This window comes from Ascidiella aspersa, chromosome 4 (assembly GCF_963924565.1).
Source record: "Ascidiella aspersa chromosome 4, kaAscAspe10.2, whole genome shotgun sequence".
Classification (NCBI taxonomy): domain Eukaryota; kingdom Metazoa; phylum Chordata; class Ascidiacea; order Phlebobranchia; family Ascidiidae; genus Ascidiella; species Ascidiella aspersa.
Genome location: NC_139450.1, coordinates 8,401,354 through 8,428,202, shown reverse-complemented (window position 1 = coordinate 8,428,202; position 26,849 = coordinate 8,401,354). Strand labels below are relative to the sequence as shown.

General features: G+C 36.3%; 1 protein-coding gene and 1 non-coding gene across 2 annotated transcripts; both read left to right on the top strand.

Moving 5' to 3' along the window:
• Positions 1 to 2,364: 2,364 nt before the first annotated feature.
• Positions 2,365 to 26,251, top strand: LOC146146984 (axonemal dynein light chain domain-containing protein 1-like). The gene is made up of 26 exons (XM_083387325.1): positions 2,365 to 2,559; positions 3,502 to 3,650; positions 4,071 to 4,292; positions 4,907 to 5,089; positions 5,461 to 5,610; positions 7,189 to 7,275; positions 8,093 to 8,205; positions 8,862 to 8,946; positions 9,884 to 10,024; positions 10,610 to 10,773; positions 11,547 to 11,641; positions 12,435 to 12,532; positions 13,127 to 13,254; positions 13,692 to 13,795; positions 14,289 to 14,372; positions 15,363 to 15,495; positions 16,495 to 16,588; positions 17,206 to 17,399; positions 18,047 to 18,143; positions 18,869 to 19,120; positions 19,989 to 20,063; positions 20,673 to 20,739; positions 22,100 to 22,292; positions 23,858 to 23,957; positions 24,469 to 24,540; positions 26,086 to 26,251. The coding sequence occupies exons 1-26, from the start codon at positions 2,445 to 2,447 to the stop codon at positions 26,185 to 26,187; spliced, it is 3,297 nt and encodes a 1,098-aa protein (XP_083243451.1). The 5' UTR covers positions 2,365 to 2,444; the 3' UTR covers positions 26,188 to 26,251.
• Trnat-ggu (transfer RNA threonine (anticodon GGU)) lies at positions 9,670 to 9,744 on the top strand. The gene has a single exon. It is a non-coding gene; the product is annotated as a tRNA-Thr (tRNA).
• Positions 26,252 to 26,849: the final 598 nt, after the last annotated feature.

Genomic DNA, 26,849 nt, shown 5'->3' with positions numbered 1-26,849 from the left:
TAAGAAGAGGCAAGGCTTACAACGAAAGCCTTTAACAATACAGACGAGTATTTATTGTAATTGCAGATTAGCAGATAATAGATCACTTTTCTCAATAGAGTGCAGTAAATGTAACGAATGGTTCCACAAAGAATGTGTTCAAACAAACATTCCCAAACAAGCAATTGAAAATAATGATGAATTTTGGTTTTGTAATCAATATTAAAGAAAAATATATTCTTGACGTCCAACACTTCGCTGAAATTATTTTATGCAAATTCATTTAAAAAAAGTTTTGACCTAACCAAAAAAATAACCCAAATCTAAAGTATATTAGCTTATTACTGTTATAATCCGAAAATAAGCTTAATGTACCTTTTACTTTTGTGGAAGTAGGAAAATCCAGTTAAAGCAATTCTTGAATGCTCGTAGTCAAACTAGATTCTTCCTGAGTTTAACAAACAAAAGCCTTAAACAAACTATAATAACACTCTTATTCAAATAGGATTCCTGCCAACTGCGATCTTGTTTTATAAAATAAATTTTCTTTATAATCTCCCTACTGAAATGCATGAACAGAAAAAAAGAGTTTTATGATAGCATCGTCCTTAAGAACCTTCTTCGCAGTGCCTTATTGGATCGAAAAGGTGTTGCTAAAAGATAGGAATTTTTTTCGCTTTACACGTTCGGCACGAGCAGATGGTGCGAAAAGATAACAAATACTATGACACGAAAACAATAGTCTGATATGTCATTTCGAACTGTGTGAGCTACAGGCGTTTTACGATTATCGCGATCGATTATGAATATGAATATCGGTTATCGTCGATTTAAACCCTTATCCCCCATATCAGTGGCATCGTGTGTAGCATCGTTGGAAAGGTGTGATCAAGGTCTACCCCAATTTGTTAGTTAAACGGTTGGCAAGTGAAAATTTCACTTCATTTTAAGGGGATGCTACTGGGAGCAAAAATCGCGATTATATCGCATGGTTAATTATGAATATAAATATCGGTTATCGTCGATTTAAACCCTTATCCCCCATATCAGTGGCATCATGTGTAGTATCGTTGGAAAGGTGTGTTCAAGGTCTACCCCAATTTCTTGGTTAAACGGTTGGCAAATGTTTTTTATATTTTAATATTCGGCGAATATTAATATTCAATATTATATTGTTTTAATTTTTATTTTTTTTTTGATATTCCTAAAATATAGATCTGTATTAGTGTGGTTGTAAAATATTTTTTTTCTAGATGCTGAATAAATATGTTTATTTTGCCTTTGAAATTGTAGGATGAGATAGGGCGAGATTTTGTAGGTTGGCTAGCTCTTGGTTACTGGTTGGCCACCCCCATAAATATAGCACTTTATAAAGTTACAGGTTTGCGACTCAAATGGGGAAACACCCTAAAGTTCCATACCATAGAATACTAATTACAATTAGTATTGTGTAATTAGTATTCTATGCTCATACTCTGCCGTTTAGTTCACATTCAGCATGTAGTTTTGTTATAATAAAATAGATACAAATATACACACTTTTTATATACATTAATTTGACTGAATTAATTTATGAAAAAAATTAACAACATATCGAAAGTACACGATTCCTTTTTATTCCAACAACCCGAAGTTATTTATTGTCTCTATGAATTTACGTTACCATGGCAAAATGTGATCGCTGGAGCGAAAACAATGCTAACCTAAAAGTGTTTGCTTTTGTTTTTCTAACTAAATTATGTTTTTAGACAAATCCTAATGTAATATTTTGTTTATGTCAGTTTAAGATTCGAAATCAAGGTACGGCGCTGGTCTAGAATCCTACCACAGTTCTAAAATCAACGCACAAAATTTGAGTTAGGGTACGGGTTAGCGTTTGGGTGTGGGTGGGTCAAGTATTAATATATTCTTAGTTTAATAATAATACTTGACCCACCCTCACCCAAACGCTAACCCGCACCCTAACCCAAGTGGTGTTTCGTTGTGGTAGGATTCTAGACCAGCGCCCAAGGTACAATTAACTTTGCGTATCCCAACTCAACTTATCTTTCTCAAGCTTGCTGAAACAGAATACAGATTAAAACTTTGTGTGATGTTCAACGTGCGTTATTTCCAATGGCAATATATATTCCGTAATCTATCTAAATTACTTTTTCGCCGGGTAATATCATCAGGAAGTGTTTATTTGTCAGGCTTGCTCGGTATGTGTACACCTATTCTTCAATATATATATTTAAACTAGTTTATTGTCCAGATAAATAGCCTCTTGCTTAAAATTTTGTTTAATGGTTGGTGTTGTATGATATCGACTTGTAAACGTAGGTCTAGCATATTCGGCATATGTAATGTATTGTCAACTAAAGAATTTTGTTTTCAGAAATTATGGTGAAGGTTTAGGATAGACTTCTAATCAAGTCAGAGAAAACATTAATTTATTGTGCTTGGTGTGGTTTGCACTGAAAATCATGAGTCTCCAAACTGCCCAGCATACAGTAGATGAGCATCTAAGCACAGTTGTACAAAATGACGACACTCCGCCTAACGAAGCCAGCTTATCAGTTGTACCATCACAAGACAAGGGTAAGATATTTTTTGCTTCGATTCAAGCCATAACATAATTTCAGGTAGTTTTTGACAGTTTTAGTGTTTCTGTAACTACATTATGTGACAGGTGCACAACCGATTTAGTTAATTGTATTTCAGATTGGAAGTTAAGTTCTTGTTAAAATTTGCGCATACATAGAAAAAAATTATTTCGAAAAATTTGTTTCGCATTAAAAACTAAACTAGTAAACTGTGGTGATATTTTGTTCGTTTAACTGATTTTTTGGGATGAACTCTCGCCATTATCCGCAAAAATGTGCGGCTACAGAGCACAAGCCTAACTTTCCAACCTGATGAGTATTTACCGGTATGTTGTAAACTTAAAACCCCTCAGGTTTGCATAAAACCATGCTTGCCCACCTGAAAATTTAAGGCTTAACGCACACCCAAGAATCCAATAAAAAGTGCAATGCATCCAGACTGGGTGGAAACAAAAAAAAAATTGGTGGATAAGATCTGTGTTGTAATGACATAGAAGTTACTTTAAGTCATTTGGACAAATGACTTGACTTGGACTTGAATCATTTGTCAAAGAATTTGCTAATATTTTTTAACACAGGTGGTCATAATATTTTAGAAAACAATTGGGTTATTTATCTCAATTTGTGCATGTAAAACAATTAACTTGGTGTACGGTATATTAAGTTTTTATTATTTTTAGTTTAGTCATAGCTCTTAATTGGACAATTTTGTCAATTTTATCAGCCTAATGTTTATTTTTATGTCAATATAGTTGACTTGCTATCATAATAAAGGCTTGACTTGGACTTTTTTACAATACTGGGTATGACTAGGAACACTGTGATTATCTCAATTTAGTTTCATTATCTTACTGCTGTTGTTTTTGTACTGTTGCTAAAATTATTTATTTTCCAAACATGTTGTTTTATGTATAGACCAGCATATTAATCTCTTTAGGTAAAACGGTGGACCACAATATTCAAGATGAGATGATACCAGAAGAACTGCTGTTTGCGTTAACACAATCAGATGTGACAGCCAGCATGGAAAACAACGAACAGCTTGCTCCTATAAAAAAAACAAGAACTCCAGAAAAACTTAGAATGGTATTTATTATGAAACTAATAGAAAACAAAAAAAATGACAATCCTTACAATATACACGTTAAACTATTTATCCAACACAGATTACTTTCAAGTTATATATCTGATATATGGCTGTGATGGCTGTGTTTTATTGTTTAAAAAGATGAATCTACCTTTTTTTAAGAATCTGTTTGTTCTTCTGTTTAAAATTTAGCTTAAGTTACCTTTCGGGTACACAGTATTAAGCAAAGCAGACTGTAGAAATGGAATTTCATTGTGAAATTTTTTTAGAAAATATCCTAAAATGTGTGTTTTAATGTTAAAAAATTGAATTCACCATCTAGGAAATAATGTAATTAAGTAAAGCAGATTTTATGAAAGAGGTCAGCAGAAAATTTTGTTTTCACTATTATTTGAATGTGTGTTGTTGAAACTGTTTAGGCCCTTAAGAGAGGCCCTCCAGCCAATGTATGGCACCACAAGGGCAGAAGAACGCAATTCCGGCACCTGACTGATAATCCCAGATCGCTTGGTAAAGGAGTTGGCACCAGGGACATATCGTTCCTCTATGATGTCACAACACACCAGAAACCAACGCCGCCACAGCCGAGCAAAATGGATAAAAGTGCCGTGAGACTTGAAGCAGCTCAATATACTGGAAAAGTAAATTTCACACTCTGAACTTTTTATAAAGCTTCCGTTTGGTAATTGTAGCATGATTGTTGATGGTAAACATTTATTAAAAATGCCAATATTTTCGTGGTTTATATATTCTTTTCTAAACATTTTTTGTAAAAATTGCTATATTGTTGGAATCGTTTTTTGGGGTAAGTGTTTAAATAAATTACTAGAAGCATCTTGGTTAGTATAATACCATTAAGTTCTTCCACAAAATATTTTTTGTAGGTTTTTTTTTTGTAAGGCTTTAAAACTGATGCACATATTTTTTCTAAATGAAATTGTTGTTTCAGATATTTTCCATATAACTTGATACTGTAAGGCCTGCTGTTTTTAAAGAAACATTAATTTTGTAATGTTGGACCAGGACTGACGAGATTTACAGTTTGCGCTTTGTCAGTTTTTAAATTTAGTTCTGCACAGGTGAATGTCGAACTCGGGACTCAGTCTTACATAGTCTTACACGCGTCCCAAGTCCGACACCGCAGTTAAAACCACATCTGTATAAAAACATAAAATATTTTTTCTGCTAACAGTTAAATTATGAAATAACGGGATATTAAAAAACCTTTAACATATTCTCTCCTATATTTTCATAGGTACTAGCAAGTGGTTCTCAGCTGGCCGTGCCTGACTCTATTATACCTGAGGAGTATCACATCATAAAATCGAAAGCTGTTCTCGGTCTGGAATATGTTGATGAAAGCCTGACCACTAAAATCACAGACCACGATCAGATTTTAAGGCTGTTTCCATCTTTGCAACCCACAAAACGATTTGAGGTTTAGTTTTATATTTATTTCTAAAAACACAATCTGCTAAAAAAATTGTTTTTTCAATGTTAAGACTTTAACTATATACACTTACACCGAAAAGTACTTTTTGTGATAAAATTAGATTGCATTATTCTGATAGACATGAACTAACTTAAAAATCAAGAGCTTATATTTAGTTTTTTTCTTATTATAAAACTGCCTAATGTATTAAACCCCCGTTTTAACTGTTTTAAACCCCCGTTAACCCCCCGTTTTTTAATTATGTTATAAAATGTAATACAATAAAAGAATGCCAATAAACAATTTAGTAGCGCAGCTGGACTAGTCTAAAGTTAAAATGGTTTCAATTAAATTGACAATTGTTATTTATTGACTAGGTCGTCCAACTGCTTCGTACAATGGATGCCTTATTGGAAAAAAGTGGCGTCGATGATGAAGACACAGAAATTAAAGGCCCCTCGCAGATTCACAATCTGTTGAGTCTTATCAAGAAAGAACAAAACGTCTACGATCTTGTATTTTCTGAGGTCAAAAATGCTTTTTGTTTAATATGACTGAAGGTACCTGTTAGGTTCTATCAGTGCATTATTCATTGAAAATGAATTAATTTACGATCTTTATAATTTGAGAACTAAAATGTGCCACAAATATATTTAAATAAAATTTCAGTAAGTGAAGTATTAATTAAACTATATATTGTTTGTAATGTGTTACTAAACACACCTTCTCCAATTAAGCGACAGATTAATGGTATTTGTAATATTGTCCACTACTTTGTTATTGATTTTGAACTAGGGGAAGGTTGCCCATGATCGGACACGTTTTTTTTCAAATGATTATAGTTCTCAGTCAAAACAATAATTTTGAATAATATCATGCCTACTTGATACCTCTGCCTTTAACGCTTAAAAAACAGTTATAACTTTGCCTCTAGCGTTCTAACTTTTTTATAAAATCGCCTTAGAAAAAACGTTGTTGTGTCCAGTCTTTAGAAACCAGAGTTTCATATGATGGGACAGTGTGGTTCGCAAGATGGGACAGGAATAATCCACTGTTTTAAATTGATCAATTTGTACCACAAGCATTAAAAACAACTTTAACTCCACCTGCTACACTTACATAAGTTTAAAACTAACATGGTTAGAACAATATCACAGAATCGTACAACGAATTTGCTGTGGTAAGCGAAAATTAATATATGTAAATTAACAGGACAAGTGCGTGGCAAAGAGTGACTGTCTTGGAACTTTAGTTTTGTTGTGTCTATATTTTTACATTGAATACATCATACAAATATTCTGCCTGTGTTGATAGCTCTCTACTCACACGACCTAGGCCAAATCTTGTCTGTTTGCTCGCAGTGAACTTTTAAACAATAATTTTGTTTTAATTCGAATAGGTATGGTTTTGTTTAGTGAAGTTGTACCCGCATTTGCAATATTTCTTACAAACATGTTGATGCGGTGATCCATTCTAACCAGGTGCATTTCTTAACATATTTTATGGATAGGGAAACCGTGTAAAATATTTTACGTCATACATCAAAAATTAAAAACTGACTATATTAAAATTTGTTAGTTGAAAACTTTTGAACTATAACAAAATGTCAGCTTTTTAAGTCCATTTTTTGTCACAATAACGCAAAAGTAGGTTGCAACAACTAGTTCCTCATTGGGAACGGCCTGTCCCATCTTACGCACCTTAAGCACCCCACATCACCATATACAGAAGATATACTGGCTGTTTATAGGTACAAGATAATATGAAAAACTTACCTGTATAAGTAAGCCTGGTAAATTACCCATATATTAGTAAAAAATGAACTTTATACAACTTCAACAAATACGAAATAACTCAGATATAAAAACAATGAAACTAGGAAAAAAACACCCCTATTTTCTGCTTCAAAAAATATTTAAGAATTGGCGCTACCTAATGGCACGTCGAAGTAATCGCCAAGTCCCGACTCAGGCAACGTCCCATCTAGGGCAACCTTCCCCTACTACAAGTTTTGGTATGTTAATAGTTATGTTAATTGTTTTTTTATTAAACTGGGTTGTACAATAATTACACTTCAATTCACATTGTTAACATTATTCGTTCAGGTAATTCGCCAAGTGAGCATTGAATGCATTGAGAGGGGCCAGTTGCTTTCAAGGATTAGACAGAAGTACGCAGACCTCCTTAACAGAGTAAGTTTTTTTCACAAATTTGCCTGGACCGGGGCTTCGCAAAGTTTACAGTTTTCCGACCAATTTTTAGTTTTTGTTATATATTTCCGTGACTATTTACGTTTCGCCGTGATAACCAAATTAAACACACTTACCATCTGTGACTTCTCTCTATGTTGAAAATGAATAAAGAGTTATTCGAAACGTTCAAAATGATACCTACTTCTGTATGGGCTTTGATATTCTTATTACGTCTTACTACAACCTCCAACCATTATGCTCCAAAATTAATTCTGTTACCTGTTTCTTCAGGCATCTGTTGATGTAGAAATGTCCAAAATTATATTATCGGAGATATACCGTAGATTTCCAGTGGTATTATCGGTAATCGCAGTGGTATTGGTAACAAAAAAGCTAATCTGTTTTAGACTGTTAATTTACTATTTTGCAAAACAATGTGCTTCGAATTAAACAAATTTTGGCCACAAATCATAGCTGAAAAGCTACTAGCAATTAATATAGGCTCGAAAGCTTAACATCCTGGTGTGGCACATGATATGACCTCCTAAGTGGTTTTCGAAAAGTTTCCCGAACTAGGGCTGTTAAACTTTACAGTCGTGATTTGCTTCAAAAAGGAAAACGTTGAATCGAAAAAATCATAAATGACTGCTCAAATTAATTGCTATTGGATCGGCACCGATGCCACCCAAGTATCGGTAAATGAATACTAATGCTAGCGTATTACTTTGTACATCTAACCTCGACCTTCAGTCTTTGAAACCGACAGCTAGACTGTTTACTGCCAAGTATATACTCCATATATTGCTTGTTTTTGCAGGTTCCACGCCAAGTAAAGAGCCTTCACGCCGAAGTAATGGCTCAACGCTCACTCGATCGAAGACTTACTGAAGAACTTCTCAGATTTAAGTCTTCCATCTCATTCCTTAACACGTGAGTGTGAAAAATATCACGTGGGTCTGCTTTGTGAAAAAAATATATGTGGGTCTGCTTTGTGAAAAAGCATTTACTTTCTCACGACCTTTGTGGAAAACACATTGTGAAAAATCACACATTTCGTAACATCAGGTTAGTTAAAAAACTAATTTCTCAACACATCAGTTTGAAAAGCAACATTGATCCGCTTTGATATTTAAACGCTCATGTTTTTAAATAAAGCTCATGTGTATAAATATGGGATCCGAATGGTTTTTGCTTGTCGATTACTGACCCGCTGACGAGTGTGTATTAAAACAAATAAAACTTAAAGTTTTAAAACTTGAGTAAAACACAGGACCAGACGTTGGCTGAAAGGAGTATATATTTTGGCATCATCACTTTCTGTTGGTGCTAAGTACATTTATATACCTAAAATAGATAGATTTAAAAATTAAAAGGGCTTTTCTGTTGTGTTAAACGTTGAACAGGCACGGAACTCTACAATATACCCCAGTTTTTTTTAATTTTGAGGTTTATTTGTTCATACACTCGTAAGCGAAGCAAAAACAATAGGCAGAAACCTGTTATCACCGGTTCGGATGCCTTAAGTGTACACCCCATTATTACGTACCCTTGTAATCGATTGTTACGTATACCCTTGTAACTTGCAGAGAGCTGCAGAACGTTCGAGAACACGACGAACACGTGACCAACGAGGCGGCCGTGGCGGAAGGAGAACTTGCCAAAGCGCTAAAGGTACGGTAGCAAAATTGACCCTCTGCTGCGAGAAAAAATGCCTAACTGTTTCTCAGCTGATTAGTGACCTTTGGGGTCTATATATCAACCAATAAATAAGTTCCACGTCATCTGGCCAAGCAATAGCTGCCATTTAAGATTAAACTCATCACTTGTTTCTAAATTTAAAATGGGGAGGTTTTGTCGCCTAAATTGATTTTTCGGATCATATTTGGCGTAAAAATGCAGCCATTGACATATTTAGTATTTTGGTTAAAATTGCTAACGAAACGTTATCCAGCTAAACAAAACTTTTTTATTGGATTGTAATAATAAGTGTAGCCGTAAGGTAAGTTAACTTTACTCGTGCTATTTATGTAATACCTATTTTGTTAAGCAGTTTAAATTAATAAACAATGGTATCGGATCGGGCGGCTGTATTTTTTACTTAATATCGGATCCAAAAATCGGATAAAAATACCAAGTAAAATGTATCCTATACAACTTCAAACTGTGGCATCAGTATCCCTACATTTTGCAAAAAAGATCGGGTCTCAGTTTTGCAAAAAAGTATCGATTCCTCCTTTTTGTCGAAAATATTAGTTAAATCAATCAGTATTCAATTAAGCCGTTTTATTGAATAACGATACTGGACTGTAGATTCCCTTCAATGTGAAGTTGCTTGTACTAACAGAATGCAGCAAGCATTGGCGTATGGTTGTTTCTCGACTCGTTCCCTTCTGAGCCTGCATAGCTCAGTTGGTAGAGCGACGTTCCCGGTATGACCGGAGTTCGTGAGTTCGAACCTCACTGCAGGCCAGTTGTTTTCTAGCCTGCCGTGCTTGCATCATTGATCGAGAGATTTAGTGATTCGGGGATGGCTTTCGGTGTATTAAATAAATCAGTATCGGAATAAACAGTTACGCCTAGACTGACCCGAGTTAACGTTTTTTGGCAGGAATCGCAAACGAACGCCAACTTAGTGGACGAGTACCACGACCTTTACGAAATGCAGCGGAAACGTTTGGAAGAAAGCGTGAAGCTTCTCACTGAAGAAAAGGACCTTTGGAGCAGCGCCGCGTACAGCTTGTCGCTTAAGGTTGATCAGCGGCGACACGCGTTACGATTTGGCGACACGTTTTTTAGAAAAACTCTTAGATGGCGCTTTTGATGCATTTTAAATTTCTTCTTAGCTGTTGAATAGCAAAGCTGCGATAAAACGGTTCGCACTATAACTGTTATTTCTTGGAGAAAAAATTATGTTAGAAGACGTTCAAATATTATTAAAATCAGCAAGCTGGTGGAAGTGAATGGATTTTAATTTAAGCCTGTTCAGTTTGGAGTTTACGTACACAACACATAGCATAACATTATTTCAAAATCGCCCGAATTCGGCCAACGTGCATGGTTTAAGTGGGACTTTTTTATTTTATATTTTATTATATGTAAACAGAACGTTCAGGAAAAATGATTGTTATTTTCATGTCTGAAAGAAAAATGGACAGTCACTTTACAAACCTTCAGCGATAAATGATCTTAATGCTACAAAACAGAAACTTACGGAACGCTAATGGGACTCAAAATAAATCCATAATTGCTAAACTAACCCCTGGCTCCAAGTTTTTTAAACGTTTTTAGCCAGTTTTGAACCGCGTTTACCAAACGGCCTCTTGGCGATTTCCAGATAATGTCGGCGAACACACTGAACACGGCCAAGCGTCTTCACGTCAGCGAGAAAGCCTGGTCGAAGCTGGCCAACCATTTCGCAGTTCTGCTGAGCGACCGTGACAGCGAGAACCTTGCAACAATGCAAAAGCACGTGAGCCAGTGGAGGAACCTCATGTTCCAGTGAGTTGCCGGCGACTGCCTTGCTCTAAAATAATAAAGAAACATGAATGTTTCATGATAATGAATTGCAAAGCCAAAAAGATCGAGCAGATCGACATTATCTTGTTTGAGGCGTTTCGATACGAGCTTGTATCATCTTCGGTTAATGTGACTGAGAAGCAATCTAAGCATCATTTATAAAAAGGTGGGAGGCCATTGTTATCAGGCTGAAACTCAGATTTTCCGTCACATTCACTGATGATGATACAAGCTCGTATCGAAACGTCTTAATAATCAAGATGATGTCGATCTACTCGACCTTTTTGGTTTTGCAATGCATTATCATGCTACATTACAGATCGTGCATAGTGTACCAAAATATATGTTCCATCTTTTAGAGTCTAGATCTTACTTTTCAAACACTTGAACCATCTCGATCAATGTGTATCTAATATATATGTTGAATGTCCGGCTCTGCCCAAGGACGGAGCAATGTCGCGCAGTCCAGATTTTACCTTCCGAGCACTTATCTTTATTAACTTAAAAAAACAAAATTAAGAGAAATATCCTTTCAGTCGATATTATGTGTATTTTGACGCATTGTATCGCCCTTCGTTTTTAAAACTCATATTGTTTACCATTTACGGGTCTAGACCTACCTCCCAAGCACGTGATGTACTTTTTTACGCAACTTCAATAACAAAAAGTTCCCACTTTAGAAAGTGAAACGACTTTTAATTACACCAAATATAAAATTACAAACTTTGAATCGAGATTGTTCTATTTTTGCGCAGTTTTAACCAGAAGTTAGAGACAGCAGACAGCAAGACGACAGAGACGCTGGAAACGGTCCAAACTGGATTGGAGAAATGGACCAAGATTTTCGAAGGTAACTTTCTTTGGATTCACTTTGTGCTTCTTCGGTAGTTTTTGTCATAATATTACCATTTTAGCGCTAAATAAACAAATCCTATAACAATCTCTTTCTTGCTTTAAAATAAAAGTAAAGTATAAAAAAATTTCTGGCTTTTAAAAAAAAGTAAATTATAAAAAAAAATTAACTTTTTAATTTGGCGACCTGTGCTAAAAAAAAAAAAGTCTAAAAAACAATAAAATTTGAGTTGAGCTATTTTTTTATTTTTTCAACTACGCATGTCCCATAAGAAGCAAAACGCCCTTGTATTAAAAAAACAAACACTTTTTATCTTCATAAGTCAAAGTATATGTTTAAGGCTTCTTTGTGCATTTTTTGCCAGACGTTGTGGTCATTCTAGAGTCCTAGACAATTTTATGCGTCGTTATCTTGGTTTTAAAGCAAGGGTCGCCAATCTATGGCCACGCTCCAGATCCGGCCCGACAGCTCTTTTAATCCGGTCTACTGCATATTGCCTTAATGAACATGAAGTGCAGTTAAAATGTTATCGAAAAAATACATTTTAATTACATTATAATGTGAACAAATTTTTTCATCCTAAAGTTTTTATGGCATAGGTATTTATATTTCCTTCGTATAACTATAATTAAGTTAATAAAGTTCGACAAAAAAAATTATATCCGGCCCGCCATCGTCAATCCTAACAGTTATCCGGCCCGCTATGGTCTGCCCTTACAGATATTTGGCCCTTTCTGACAAAAGTTTGTTGACTCCTGTTTTTGAAGTGTCAACTTTTTTTTGTCCCCAGAAACTCTCGCGGCCAGCATGAGTGACGTAAGGTCAGTAAAGGGCCCTCCCCAGGAAAACATTAAGAAACTCTACGATGAAGTAAAGATTTGGGAAGAGGTGAGCGCATTTAAAACAAAGGACAAGTATGGTGGCGAATTTAATTGAAGCCTGTGTTTTTATGGGATGCTACAATTCGAACGCGAGTAGTACATGCCAGCAGTTTAGCTGTTTGTATTGCTTGATCTAGTCGAGTTTAATTTCCTAGTATTAACTCAATTGCGTCCGTGGTTAGGTTGTTAACAATACAGTATTTGGAATCGAACTTTCGTTTTTAATTGGTAAGTACAGTAAACCGAGCTGTAAAAATGTTAGTTATTTTATACTTGCCAATCATTTTATAAAATTTTGAACAATATCACGTGCAAAAGGTTACGCTATAAATTTGAAGTCGATAAATTACGTCATTAGAGTACACAGAATTTGGTGTAAAAATAGTATTCTTACCCAGTTTTCATTTTTTCGAAGTATAGATAGTATTCTTACCCATTTGTATGGAAGTATTCTTCCCCATTTGGCTAAGCAATAATAAAGCAACCTATTAAAATGTGAGCTGTCCACCTGAAATAGCTTTGGGCCGACTTATTGAGAAGTTGCACTAACGCAGTAATTTTCGGTTTTGCGAGTTTCAAGTCAAAATCTCTTTGCTACCAGCTTCTCGGAGCGGACTCAGAGCGCTTTGGCGGCGACATGCTCCTTTCCAACCAAGAACAACTGCAAAGCATGTCACGGGAAAGCAGCCAGTGGACCGAGCTAGCTCTCGAAGTGTACAGAAGGCACAAGTAAGTTGCCTATTAAGTTAACTCCGTCAAAGTCAGTAAGTTGCCCGTGATGGATGCTTTTAGAAGTCATAATAAAACGTTGTGACACCCATTGCTGTACTTGCGTTATAATGCTTTATGAAACAAAATGCCGTGCTGTGTTTCCTTGTACTACAAACCATATGTCTTCTTGAGTGCAGTTTAACTAAACAACTTGCAGCCTGAGTTAAAATCCCTGAAGTTTACAGGGAACTGCATTTTTCAGCATTTGTATTTTTCCTTTTTTACACGATGGCGCATTCACCGAGTGTTCCTAAAAGATACAAAGCATTGCTTAGCATATGATTCTTGTACAACTCTACCACTTTGTAATATTAACTATAAGTTCCAACCTAACGTGCGGGTCCTTACAACAATTTTCAACACTCAACTGATCGCTGTGTGCGTTTATATATCAGGGTGAACGGCGAAAATTTTCCGTTAGCTGAAACAATGATGAATCTAAACGAGACCTTGCGCGACTTATTGAAACAATTGGATATAAGGACAACCGGTGAAAACGGTGAGTGGGAAAGATATGAAAATTTAACTTTACATATCGGTTTCGGAATTTAAATGCGTTATTTATTTTCGAATGATAAAAGGATTGCCAATTAATTCATTCGCTGCTTGCAGATCGCTTTGCTCAAAATAAATTATTTAATGAAAATAAAGTATTTTATTAAAGGTATTTTTATTAAGTTATATCTGATTTATTATAAGGTATATTTTAACTTTAAACTCGACAAAATGTTTGTCGCATACTTCAGCGACGTCTAGAATTATTAATTTTAATCTACGTTTTTACAATTTTTTTACTTCTCAGTATATAAGATGGCTAACGCACTCTCGTTTTAATTATTAACCCTGATGAGGTCAGCTGGTATCTGCTGCCGAAACGTCGGTTTATACTTCGTTTACACCAGAAGAGCGATTTATATTTATTGATATGTTGCCTGGTGGAGCTAAGTCTATTTTTAATGTTATTAATCGTGGTTGTTTCGTTACTTATTCAGGCGTAGCCCGTGGAATGATCTCTTTGCAAAATAACCTGGGTAACTGGGTGAACAAGCTTATTATGATGGTCCACGGGTCGGAAAGTAAGTAACTTGTTTTCGCTTAAGCGTATTTTATTTTTCGTGAAATAAACTTGGTTCTTATGTTTAATTCTACTATGTAGGTGACACCTTAAGACAAGGATGGCCAACCAATGACCAACGTTTATCGGCACTTTGTGACTTATGACAGTTTTTAATGACCTATATTTAATCCCTACTCTAAACCAATCGTAATAGATCTAACCAAGTGAACTACCGTAGTAGGCGACCCATTTAAATCAAACCGTAATCCAATTTTTTCACCGAACTTTTTGTAAGCGATCAAAACATAAGTCAACAGCATGAATAAGTTTTCAAATTCAATAAAAATCGGCCTTGTTTTCGTTTTGATAGTTTTCTTAGGTTTTTGAGAAATCCTGCCCAGAAATCCTGAACCAATTTCAATAAACCTAAACATATGTGAACTACCGAAGTCGGCGATTAACCAAGTCAGACAGCGACCCAATCCTATTCACTGGAATTTTGTCCGCGAATAAGTATAAGCTAACAGCATGAATAAGTTAAAATTTAAATCGGCCATGTACTAGTTTTGGTTCTGTAGTTTATACAGATTTTGTAGCAACCATGCTCAGAATGATTCTACTGCAATGGGCGAATGGATTTTTAGGATCACGACCCACAGGCTTCCGCAACACAATTTTCTTGCCGAAACGCTGAAAAATGTTCAGCGTTGACGTCACAAAGTCTTTTTTTACCGGTTTTGTGTACCTGCAAAAATTACTTTACCGCAATGGCGTTTCAGACCATCACCACTTGGTATCACAAACACTGGGTTAATTTCCCTAAAAAATGTTGGGAAACAATGATTTGGGGCACAACTTACCTCCATTAGTACAAAGCATTACAATGTCTTTACTTATAGCGAGTATAGAAGGAATACATCGAGCGTATCAGGGTAATGTGGTGGCACCATATAAAGACTGCTCGTTTAAAAACCTTTCGTCTGACGTCATTTTATTTGTTTCCGCGCAGCGTTTAGCGACACCGAGTGGCTGCACCTGTACGACAAGCTGGGTGAGTACAAAGGGGTGGTGGAGGACGCCCTCCAGTGTGTGGGTTCGCAGCAGCGTGATGAGGATCGACAGAATCACATGCCGCACAAAAGGTGGGACTTCCCCTAAATCTGTGGCAGGGGCGGAGCTGGCCGAGCCCCCAACTTTGTTTTTGTTTATTTTAACAGTAATATCGGAATTTTGTTTCTGTTATGCGTATTAGATATTATTTTATCAAACGCGCTAAAAAAAGGCTTTTGTAATGTCATATAAACGATATAAAGGCGTTTTTCGCTTAGCGCGAATCGGTAACATCTTTATGATGTGTAGCTCTATTTTGAAAGCAACACCTCTCCAACGTAAACATTTGAAAAAACAACAACATTGTGGTGTTTTTAATCTTATTTCTTTAGAATGACACCTTATGACGTAATGTTGTGACGTCATCTATAATTTAAAGTTAATATATCTAAAAAAAACTTGAACCGCTAGATTTAATATTTTGGTAATTAGGGCTTTCCAGTTATATGGAATCAGAGCTGATACCTAATGCCAAGTTCAAGTTGTAGTATAGGTACTTGTCTGATACCAAATTTATCATGCATTTTCAGTCATGGTTCACCACCAGCTCTGCATTACATCTTTGAAAATGGAATTTTTTTTATAGAGTTGTAATTTGATGTTTAATGATACGTTCTCAAGGACAAAGGCAAATCTTGGCTTGACAACACCAAAAACATTAATTTTGCAAATTTCAATTTTATCGACATTGCTTATTCATAGGATCTCATACTGTGCGCCCACACATTTTTAAGACGGCGTGATTCAGATTCGTAACTACACCTAATTGCGGAAACAAAATGCCTGTCAATATTCATTCCGCTCGGTCTTTGCATTCAAAATCATTGTTTTTTTTTTTTAAATGCAACAAAAAAATAAATCAGTAAAATATAGTGAAATTCATATGTGTGAAACCTCGGACATTTCCATAATAAACGAAGTCATTCGGTGATCGAACGCAATTAGGTTTAGTTACGAATCCGATCGAACGCTTGTAGTTTTTGCTCAAAATCTACACCAAGGTTAAATCAGCTTTCAACTCTTGTTTCCAGAATCGAGGTCGAAGATACGATGAAGCAAGTCCAGAACTGGATGAAGAGAAGCTTGGACCAGATTGAAGCTGAGAATGGAAAAATTGGAGCGCAGGTACCAATGTGTGCTTTCATATTGCTTTGATAAATACTGTAACTTTACAACCGACAACGGCATTTTGGCCAACGTTTGTGGACCAATCCTTTCTCAAGGATAATAGCAGTGTTGCCAAACACTCTTTTAGGTCCTTATTATATGTATGATTGTCTTTCAGTTGATGTATTATAAAACATTTTGAAACACCCTATAATCCTATATATATATTGTTTTGAAACTTTGAATTCCCCTTTTTTGTGCAGCTCAAGTTATATATTTAAAAAGTGCTGTAGGTAAACGAATTTTTAAACTATTTGATATTGTGTTGACCATGGCATTTACACTGATTATTTTCGAATTGAAAGAAAATACGTCAGTCGATCCAATTTTAGGCCTTTTTGAATCCTATATTGTATTCGGAAAAGTAATGAAATGTTCTTAAATGTGTTTTATAAACGTAGGACAGCACTGAATAGGCCTAGTGTGTGTTTTTTTAGCTAGTCTGCTGCCAATCTCATTAATATATTATATGCACAACAATAAGCAACTATGTACATAACTTATTTAAAATCAAGATAAAGTTGAAATCACTGAAATGCCCAAAAGTCAATTAAACACCCTATACTGTTTTCCAGGTGAACAGCATTCATACGAAGATGGTTCTGTGGATGGTTCAAGTCCTTTTGCATCTTGCTCCAAACCACCATTCAATCACCGGCTCGACTCCCAACGAGGCCAGCATGTCAGCTTCATGTACAGTGGAAGAACTGGAACAACAAGCTGTTGATATCAGTGATCATATGAGCCACTTCACGAGCTACCTTTGCCAGTAAGTTGTACAAGCTCGTGATATTAGCGGTCATGTGAATCACTTTTTATGAAATCCGCGCAATTCAACACACTCATGATAATGGCGATCGTATGAGCAACTTCACAAGCTACGGGTGCCAGAAATTCATACACGCTCGGTCGCTCGTGATATTGGCGATCATAATATGCGTCACTTAACAAGCTACGTGTGTCAGGAGGTTACGCAAGCTCGTGATATTAGCGATAGTATTAACCATCAGTAATCTTAAGAAGATTGTGATATTGGCAATAACCTCACTACCTCGTGACATCAACTGTGATATAAATCTATTCTCATGTTATCGGCGATCATACCATCTTCTTCAACAGCAGGTCACACATACTCGTGGCACCTGTGATCACATGAACCACCAATTGACAACAATTCGATTTATTTAAACAAATTCGACTTTAGCGATAATATAATTCACTCGTGGTGTTAGAGGTCGGAAAAATGACCCCCGATGATATCAGACATCATAAGAGTTATTTGCAGGCAAATATATTTCGTGATATGAGCATTCTTGTCGTAGCCACTCCTTGATTTAGTCAGTAAGTAAGGAAAACAATATTACACGACCTCTGACACAAACAATCCCATGTGACAGGACACCTTCTCTTCCCCAGGTGTTCATCTGCCATTGTGGAAAGTTCCTGGCAAGAGAAAAAGGACCAGAGAGAGGATGACGCGGATCACGAATACAGGGATTTTCTCAGAGTCAAGGTAAATACTTGTATAAAGGTTCCTGCGGTAATTTTTGAGAGAATTTTATAAACATTTTTGTCGAATTTTAGTAACAAGATTTGTAAAAATCTTTACCCGAAATTTGACAACATTTTTGTGTAAATTTATGAGCGAGATTTTCAAATGATTTTGTGGGTATATTAGGCGAAATTTCGGAAAGATTTCAAGCTTAAACTTTTCTAGAGTTAAATCTAGCTGTAGGCAGAATACAACACTTAAAAAAATAGCAACTCCCTAAAGTAAACTTCTTCTATTAAGTTGTTGCGTGAGTCGCTCACAATTTTTTTTTATTGGCTTCAAATCTAACTGTACGAAGTTTGCAAACACTTGAAAATGTTTAGTGTTTGCTGACTTATGCAGATTTAAAATCTACCGCAATCATTGTCCATGTGTGATAATCAGGAAGTCGACCAACCTATACCGAAACCCGATATAGTTTGGACCAAAATATCGCCGACCTGATACCAAGTGACGTTATTAATATTGTCAGACCAGCTTATAAAAGCTTAAACGTGCAAAGCCAATGTTTTCAAATATATAATATCGGATAATATCGGATACGATCATCTCATGTGTGACGTAACAAACACGAACCAAGAATCGCGCGTAAACATTTCAAGAACCTCTGCTTTAACTTCTATGAGTAATAACACTTCGTTCACCCCCTTTTCGATTATGACGTCATAACCAACCTCCCTCTACAGCGCGAGGCGAAGGAGTGGATACACACTTGCCAGTTCCTCCTAAACTCGGTTCTCCCGGAGCCGGTCGTGCTCCTCTCCCCCGAGATCGGCAACATCCTGGCGGTCCGGGATGACCCGAAGACTGGGGATGACCCGAAGACTGGGGATGACCCGAAGACTGGGGATGACCTGAAGACTGGGGATGACCCGAAGACTGGGGAAGAGCAGCGGGACGGAGGATCTGCCTCCAAGGAGCGGAGGCAAGTTGATGAGGTTTGTTTCTTCCTTATAATCTTCGAGCTTTTTAAACAGAATTTTCATCAAATTGAGTGAATGATTTTTCGGCATGAAGCCTGCCTATAAGTTGAGTTGAATTTTCGGCGAACATATTCCTGATGTATTTAAGCAAAATTCAAAATATGTAGATATTTTAAGCTTTGTAAAGTCGTTGAAGTTTGTTTCTTCTCTTTGTTCGTCTTAGCTCCCTCTTAACTATGTTCTCCAGCTTAAGTGAGACCTCTCTTGCTGTGGTGGCCTCCTTATTTAGTGGAGAATCATGTGGCACATTAAAACGAAAAATTGTAATAAAATCTTGACAAGCTTTCGCAAGTCTTTACTTTGACCTGATGAAGTACGTTTGTAGGAAAGCTTGCCAAAATTGTGATAGAACTTTTCGTTAATGGGTGACACCTGATTTTCAGATTTAGAATAAAACTAATTCGGCTATCAACAAAGTTTGATTATTTGATGTTGGTTCTGTTATTTTGTAAAGGCCCTCTTGTGTAATGGAGGTCCGCTTTCGACGAAACCCACTTTTGTTCTAAAGACCATCGTCTGGACTTGAGGTCAAATTGCACAACCAACACCCGAAACCCTATATATCGGTTTAATTGTCAAGCACCGTTTTAAGAGTGTTCAAGTCAAACAAAGTATGACGATAGCGATGACTATAGCGTTTAACGCAAGACGCAAAACTCGCCTAGTGTAAACCAACCTTTACAGTATAGCCTGCCTAACAAATGTCGTTTTTGGTTCCGTCTATAATATATCTATATGGAGACCAACTTTATATGTCCAAGCTAGCGGCTGCCACCTATACCTTACACACGAGTATCTAAACTTTTTATGTTTTAAAATGCAGAGAGTCGAGACTCCAGCAATGAAGAAAGAAACAATAGTAGTTTCCGAAAAGCCAGCTAAGAAAGACGAAGCTAAGGTGTGTGATATTAAAGGTTGTTGTTTTGTTGGAGTGTTCCGACTATTTGTAAGTTAACCGCTGTTTAAGAAGTTGAAGTACATCATCAAGCTGATACAAAAAATATAAATGGAGTGTTGTTCTCCTTACAAAGTCCATTTACATTGTTCAACTGCATTGGCTAGTTAAGTACTGATCAAACCAGGATCAATATACTTCGGGGGGCTAACTTGGTTCACATTTTGTTGCTGTCTATATTCAGTTATAGTTTCAATAATTCTTCATTTGTTTATGGAACACATAATCTGTTCAGTTATCAAACGATTCCAATGGCTAGTGGTGTTTCGAGGTTAATCTAAACACCTAGGATATAAAGCAGTGCGTTGGTAACCCCAATTCATCTTGATAGCCCTTGACAGGGATTGTAGTATTTACTGGTTGGGCGTACCTCGTAACACACAACGGCGTATTCGAACGCGGGTAATTCAAGTTGCACTCCGGTGAGACTCAAGGGGGAAATACGCCATAAAGATCGCACACAACCTTCCTATACAATACAGTATCAAATAGAAGCACCTCTATAGGTATAATTTTATTTTGCCCGAGTAATACCCTACATATTTTTTTCAGTCCCCTGCTTCAGAAACGTCGAAAGAACCCATTGAAGAAAAAGACCAGACAGAATTAAAAGCGAAAGGTGATAGAAATTTTTTTTTAATTTGTGTTTCTATAAAAAAATGATAGCCATAATGCTACGTGTCCAGCACTAAGAAAAATATTTTTTTGCTATTTGAGCAGGGTGACTACAGTGGAAATAAATTAACTAATCCTGTGTCGTGTATATATGCATCAGCTATATTTATATAACTAGTATACTATATTTAGTTTATATACTCATGAAAGTAGTAAATTTAAGTTTGTCTGGCCTAGCAACGATTAATCGAATTGGTCGAATTATTGCCTGGAAAGTTTTGTGATATTTCTAAATTATTAAAAATATTTCCATATTATAATGTATTCGACATGTATGTCACACTTTTTCTGACTTTTCGGTTCAACATTTTTTCAAACCTTCATAGTTTAGATATAAAATAAAATTAAATATACTACGTTTAACACGGAGTTGCAGTTTATGCAATTAGTCCCCAAGGCCGTGCAATAAAAATCGTCATACTAGTATCTAGTAATTGATCGAACTCGTCCAAACCCAAATATGGCACCACAGAAATATTTCACCAAACAAAACAAGAATTTGCCTTTTTAATTATTTTTCAGTGCAGAAATAGTTTCGCATTGCATTTTTTCAATGTCCAGTAAAAATATGTTTTGGACTGTTTGTTTGTTGAACTTTAAGGCTTTAAACTGCTGTTTAATTAATTTTCCACAACACAAAAAAAAATCGCATTACACTTTAATTTTTTTTTTGCATTTGATTCGTTTTTTCTTCGTTTAATGCACTAACAGTGGTCTCCAGCCGTTTTATTAACCGACCCCAATTTAAGTAAAATGAAATTATCATTTTACGACCCCGGTTTGTTTTCTGATAAGTAATGCTTAAACTAAAAAAAACAGGAATGATTGATTATTATGCTTAAAATATACACAGTAGAGAACTGTGGCTACCCATGTCTACCAAAATAAGACACGCACAGTGTTTTTTTCAAGGTATTACGGTAAACGGTCCCCTAAATTTCTCCAGCGGTTTCCCGAAAAATAATAAATAATTCGTTTAAGGAAATATGGTTATTTTTTGTATTTAAATGAAACACTTGCGGACTCTTAAAGCTACTCAGCGGTCACCCAAACCAAACCTTAAAACAAACCCTGGACACGCGCATGAAAAATACGATTTTTCAAAAATGTTTTACCATTTTTAATATACTGATTGCACTCATTTAAACGAAGAGCGCAATGAAACCACTAAAACTGCAGAAATTCGTTAGTAAGCGCGGCCCCATAAAAGTTTAGGCGTCCTCACTTAGGGTCACAACCCACATGTTGGAGACCAGTGCACTAGACTGTTTAGTGACTTTAAAAATTCCAACCCCCTTTTTCAGAGAGTATTCAGCTGCCCACTCGCATGGAGGTCATAGGGGGTGATGACAACGTCCAGGAGGCCCCCATTCTGCCCCAGCAACCCATCCCGGTTAGCCCCACGTCTGGGATCGAGCTGTCGCCCCCTAGTTCATCCCTAACCAAGTCCGCCTTTGACGCCATCGCTAACATGGATAGCATACAGGGACAACTACTGTAGGTTTACTTGGAATAAAACCTATAGACAAATATCTAAACCATAATTATCTATAATTTAAACATTCATTTCATAAGACGATTATACTATAGGCTAAAAACACTACCTCCATTTATACAATTCACGTTGTATGGACGATATTTCAGAATCAAGCACTGTAAGTCTGGTCAATTCGAAAACAAAGCCTATAGGAAAACAATATCTAATAATTTTCTATAATTCAACCATGCTTTGCATAAGACGATAAGGCTATAAGCTAAACATTAACTGGATTCATATAAATCAAGTTGTTTGTAAACTATCCAGGTAATGATGTAGGTGTGGTGAATCGGGGAAGGGGAGCACACAATGAGATCTGTAAAACAACAATATATAAAGTAGAATTGTTAATAATTTAGGCATGCTTAACATGAGACGGTAAGACTATTAGCTATTCATACAGTTCACGTTGTCCGGACAATGTTTCAGAGACGACTGCTGTAAGTAGAAATAATCTAGCCTTTAGCCACGGATAAAACAAACATTTAAAATGTAATAAACAACTACGGTTAACTGCGAACTTACAATTATACATCCAGTTGGTTTGGGTGCAGACGGTATGGCAGTGGTGGGAATAAACCCCTACTAAGTAACATCGGTGACCAGTAAAACTGCAGTTTTCCAAGGTCTTGGTTAGGTACCCTGGAATACAGCTATGGAGTCGCTTAAAAAAGTCCAACTCCGCCTAAAATGTTAGAGACAAATAAGGCTCGAGTCTCCAGTCAAAGTTGCTGACGCTCTCGTGTCTCCGGCCACTATCCATCTTCGTAACTTAATAATGCAGATGTACAGCAATCCACTCATGGGTATCATATAACTCACAATACTTAGTTATACGATATTTTCCACATTATGTTGTTCCACCTTTACTGCTTTCAGGTTGCGGGCTTATCGGTTTTGAACTTGATACTGCGCAAGCGAATCTCTGACTTTCGGGTACTCTTACTCTCGATTTTCGAGTCAGGATTACGATTTAAGCCAAATAAACCGATTTTGTCAAGTCCTGAGTCCCACGTCTGACCAAACCATTTGTTTTACTGCTCGTAAAAATATAAATTACTGTAAATGTAACACGCGGTGGATTGATTTTCAGCCACAAGTATTCTGTGAGTGGTTTTCGGTGTCCCCCCCAGCAGTCTCTTTTTTTTACTTATCTACTTTATTTTGTATAACGTATGTCACATATCGCATTTAAAAGGTTGTGTAGGAAGGGACAAGGCTGAAACGCAATGTTAAGTGGAATTTTATCATGTTACTGAAAGGTTTCTATTAGTTATATCGTCAACTATTTGTTCGGCGATTAACCATACAAACCATAAGCAGTTAGCTTTTGTGTCGTCTGTTAGATGGTGTGTCATAACTTAGATGCCTGTCATGGCTTAGCACTTGCCACATGGCACATCACCAGTTTGGGGTCCATGTTTTGTCATGCCTTCCATTTGCCGTCAAGTCGTCCGTTTCATGTCATGCGTCCTTAATGTACCATTTTCCAAGTGCTGTCATGCCATCCATGTCTTGTTCACAGTATAACCGAAAAGCGGGCACAGGAAGCCGAGCAGAAAGTCTTTGAGTTGGAGGTAGGATTGGATCGCTCCAACGAGAAGATAAGAGCGCTCGAGAAAACGGTAACTAAAAGCTTTATGTAAACCAGATCTCTGAACTCATTTTTGTCCGTGTAGCGCCATATGCATGTTCAAATAACTCTATAAACCACACACTATTTGTAGAACTACATGTAAAATGCAAAGTTTACAACCGTTGCTAACTGACCAGTAACGAATTGTACATGGCTGCTATCTTTACTTGTACATGGTTACACAAACTTGATTTTACATACCTTTAAAAAGAAAATCTATGGTTTCCTTTGATAGGCCACTGTAGACAATAGAAGGTAGGCCACATTTAAATAGCGATATAACTGTTGTCGGCAGATAAACGTAAATACAGTCTTGGACATTATTTAAGGTCAAGTTCTATTTGTTAAAGACGTTTTAAACTCTATCGCGTTTTTTAGGGGTCAAGTTGCGGTAAGAAAATTACCCTACTTCCACTTCTGGATATCTTTTGTTAGCTTAATTTTTTTCGTTGCAGTCTTGCAATTTTCCCCTTGCCAAAATATTTCTTGTACTGTTGTAGATTTCGCAACTGTCCAACAATATCAGCGAGGACGAAAACCCGAAAACAGAAGAGACTGCAAAGCCACCAGGGGTGAGCCGATGAATCAATTTCTTACCTAATACAAATACTTGTGCATCAATAACCATAAGGCAGATTTACATTATAGTAACAGCTCTTATATTGTAGTTTGTGTGGAGAGTTATTGCAGACACTTGAATATACCTTTTCGCCAATACGTTTGGTTTATGAATGTACCCTAATTTAGAGTCTGTCCAAAACAACACTGCTCCATTTTTATAAAGTATTTGTTTTCCATTGTGCACCGGCGCAGCCCAAGTAATTACATATTTTATTACGGTTACCATACAGATATAATGTATATATTTGATATTGTGCAAAGCTTTCAAAAACTAAGCAGGTCTGCAAAATACTATACCAGTGGTGTAATTCTTAACTTTCAAGTGTCGTTAAAAACACATAATAAATTATATAAAAAAGAACTTTTTAAAAACTACATGATCCATAATATTTAAATGATTGAATTGCTAAAAATGCCAAAAATGCCAAATAATTGCATTCAAATAAACGTTATAATGTACAACTCAAACGTAGCGTTGAACGGCAGAATTTCCTAATAGTGTGTTGAACTTCCCCGTCGGGTAATTCCCCAATGGTTAAGAACCACTTCCATAGATATGTTCATTCAATATGTCTACAGACTGCTTTGCTTTGTAATACCTACCAGCTGCTAGCCTTAGCCCCTTTGTTCAGTCACAAAAGACTGGCAACGAAAACAAAATGGCGAACGTTGGCGAATCCTTGTTTGTTAACTGGCTGATATTTTAAGACATAGCGGAACACAAGTGAGTTTTTAGTTGTACAAAAACGTTAACCCTTAACATTTTAATTTAAATTTATTTAAACCCTGTTTCATTATAAAAATTTACGTATATATTTAATGAACTGTCGGAAGTTACACATACGCATTAATACAGCTTCGTGTTGATTATAAATTTAATGCTGAGTTGACCAAGTTTAAAATAATAAATGGACCTAATAAGCGGTGCACTTGTAATGGACAAATTTTCCAAAACAAAAATACAAGTTTTTCACGATGTTTAATGCTTACAAACGGGGCGGGACTTTAAATAACTTTGTGTTCCACGTGACGCCTGCTGGCCGTAAGTGAGACAGCCTTGCTCTATAGCAGTGCTTCTTAACTAATTGGTGGCGACCAAAAGTTGTCGCCGTTTTAATTTGGTTAGGTCGCCGACTGAAGTAGTCACATGGTTAGCTTTATTTGTCAAAATCTTCAAAAAATTGCGTATGCAACATTAACACATGGAATCAAACCCGAACTTGCTTTTTCTATTGTTTTATGTGCTGTTGGCCTAAATATGGTAATTTGGTTCACCAAAACTTCTCTTTTATACCTTCGCTTAGTATTAGAGTCGCCGCGTAAAAGGTTAAAAACACTAATCTATTAAATTAAACGCTGCTCTTGAATCGTGTACTAAAATAAAACGTCGCCATTTAATTTGTTGGGCATCCGATTGAAGCCGTCCATATGATTAGTATTAATGATTGGTTTCTTGGATTATGTACTGGAATAAAACGTTGCAATTTGATTCGCAGCCCGTAGCGGAGCAAAAGGCGCAAGCGGCCAACGAAAGTTCAAAACGGTCGTCTTCCCGAGCATATTCTGGAACCAAGAAGAAAGGAAAGAAGAAGCAATAACTTTAACCTTTTTGCGATTTGTCGCTTTAACCGACGTTTATTTTGAATACACATAAGTGGTCTACGAAGATATTATTTAGCGCGCAACAGATTGAAAATAAAAGTCCTCTTTTAATTGAAAAGTAGGGTATGTGTCCGATACCATATATCAGGTTATCGGTACAAGTCCGATAATATAGTCCAGTATCGATAATGGTTAAATATGGGCTTTCAACTCTTTGTGGCCACAATGTTCACGTTTACAAGGGGTGTCTATAAAATCACCACATATTTTAGTTTAAACCCACTAAGAACTGAAAAATAAAGGGCAATATTTTACCAAGTTTAAATTTTTGATATAACCTAGCCACATCCTCAAAGCTTTCAGTCGACTTTGCCTCACTGGTATTTTTATGTCACACGCTACTCAACAAACTTAAAAACCCTCACGATTTATTATACAATATAAACAGCGAGCACATATACTGCGAAAACATTACCACGGCGCCTAAAATAAGGCAACAAAAGCAGAATCAATCAATACCATAATATTACGATCAACGACATGATAATGTCCACGAATAGGACCTTAACCTGTCGGAATACGTCCTGAATTCTTCGTAATAAGACCTTTAATGCAAAATAACGTATGAGACTATATAGAGTGAGGGTATTGGACGATC

Excerpts from the sequence above, each read along its gene's own strand:
- LOC146146984 (XM_083387325.1), top strand. The coding sequence starts at position 2,445 with ATGAGTCTCCAAACTGCCCAGCATACAGTAGATGAGCATCTAAGCACA. Across the intron at positions 3,651-4,070 it reads CTCCAGAAAAACTTAGAATG|GCCCTTAAGAGAGGCCCTCC; the intron begins GTATTTATTATG and ends GAAACTGTTTAG. Across the intron at positions 20,064-20,672 it reads CTAAGAAAGACGAAGCTAAG|TCCCCTGCTTCAGAAACGTC; the intron begins GTGTGTGATATT and ends TATTTTTTTCAG.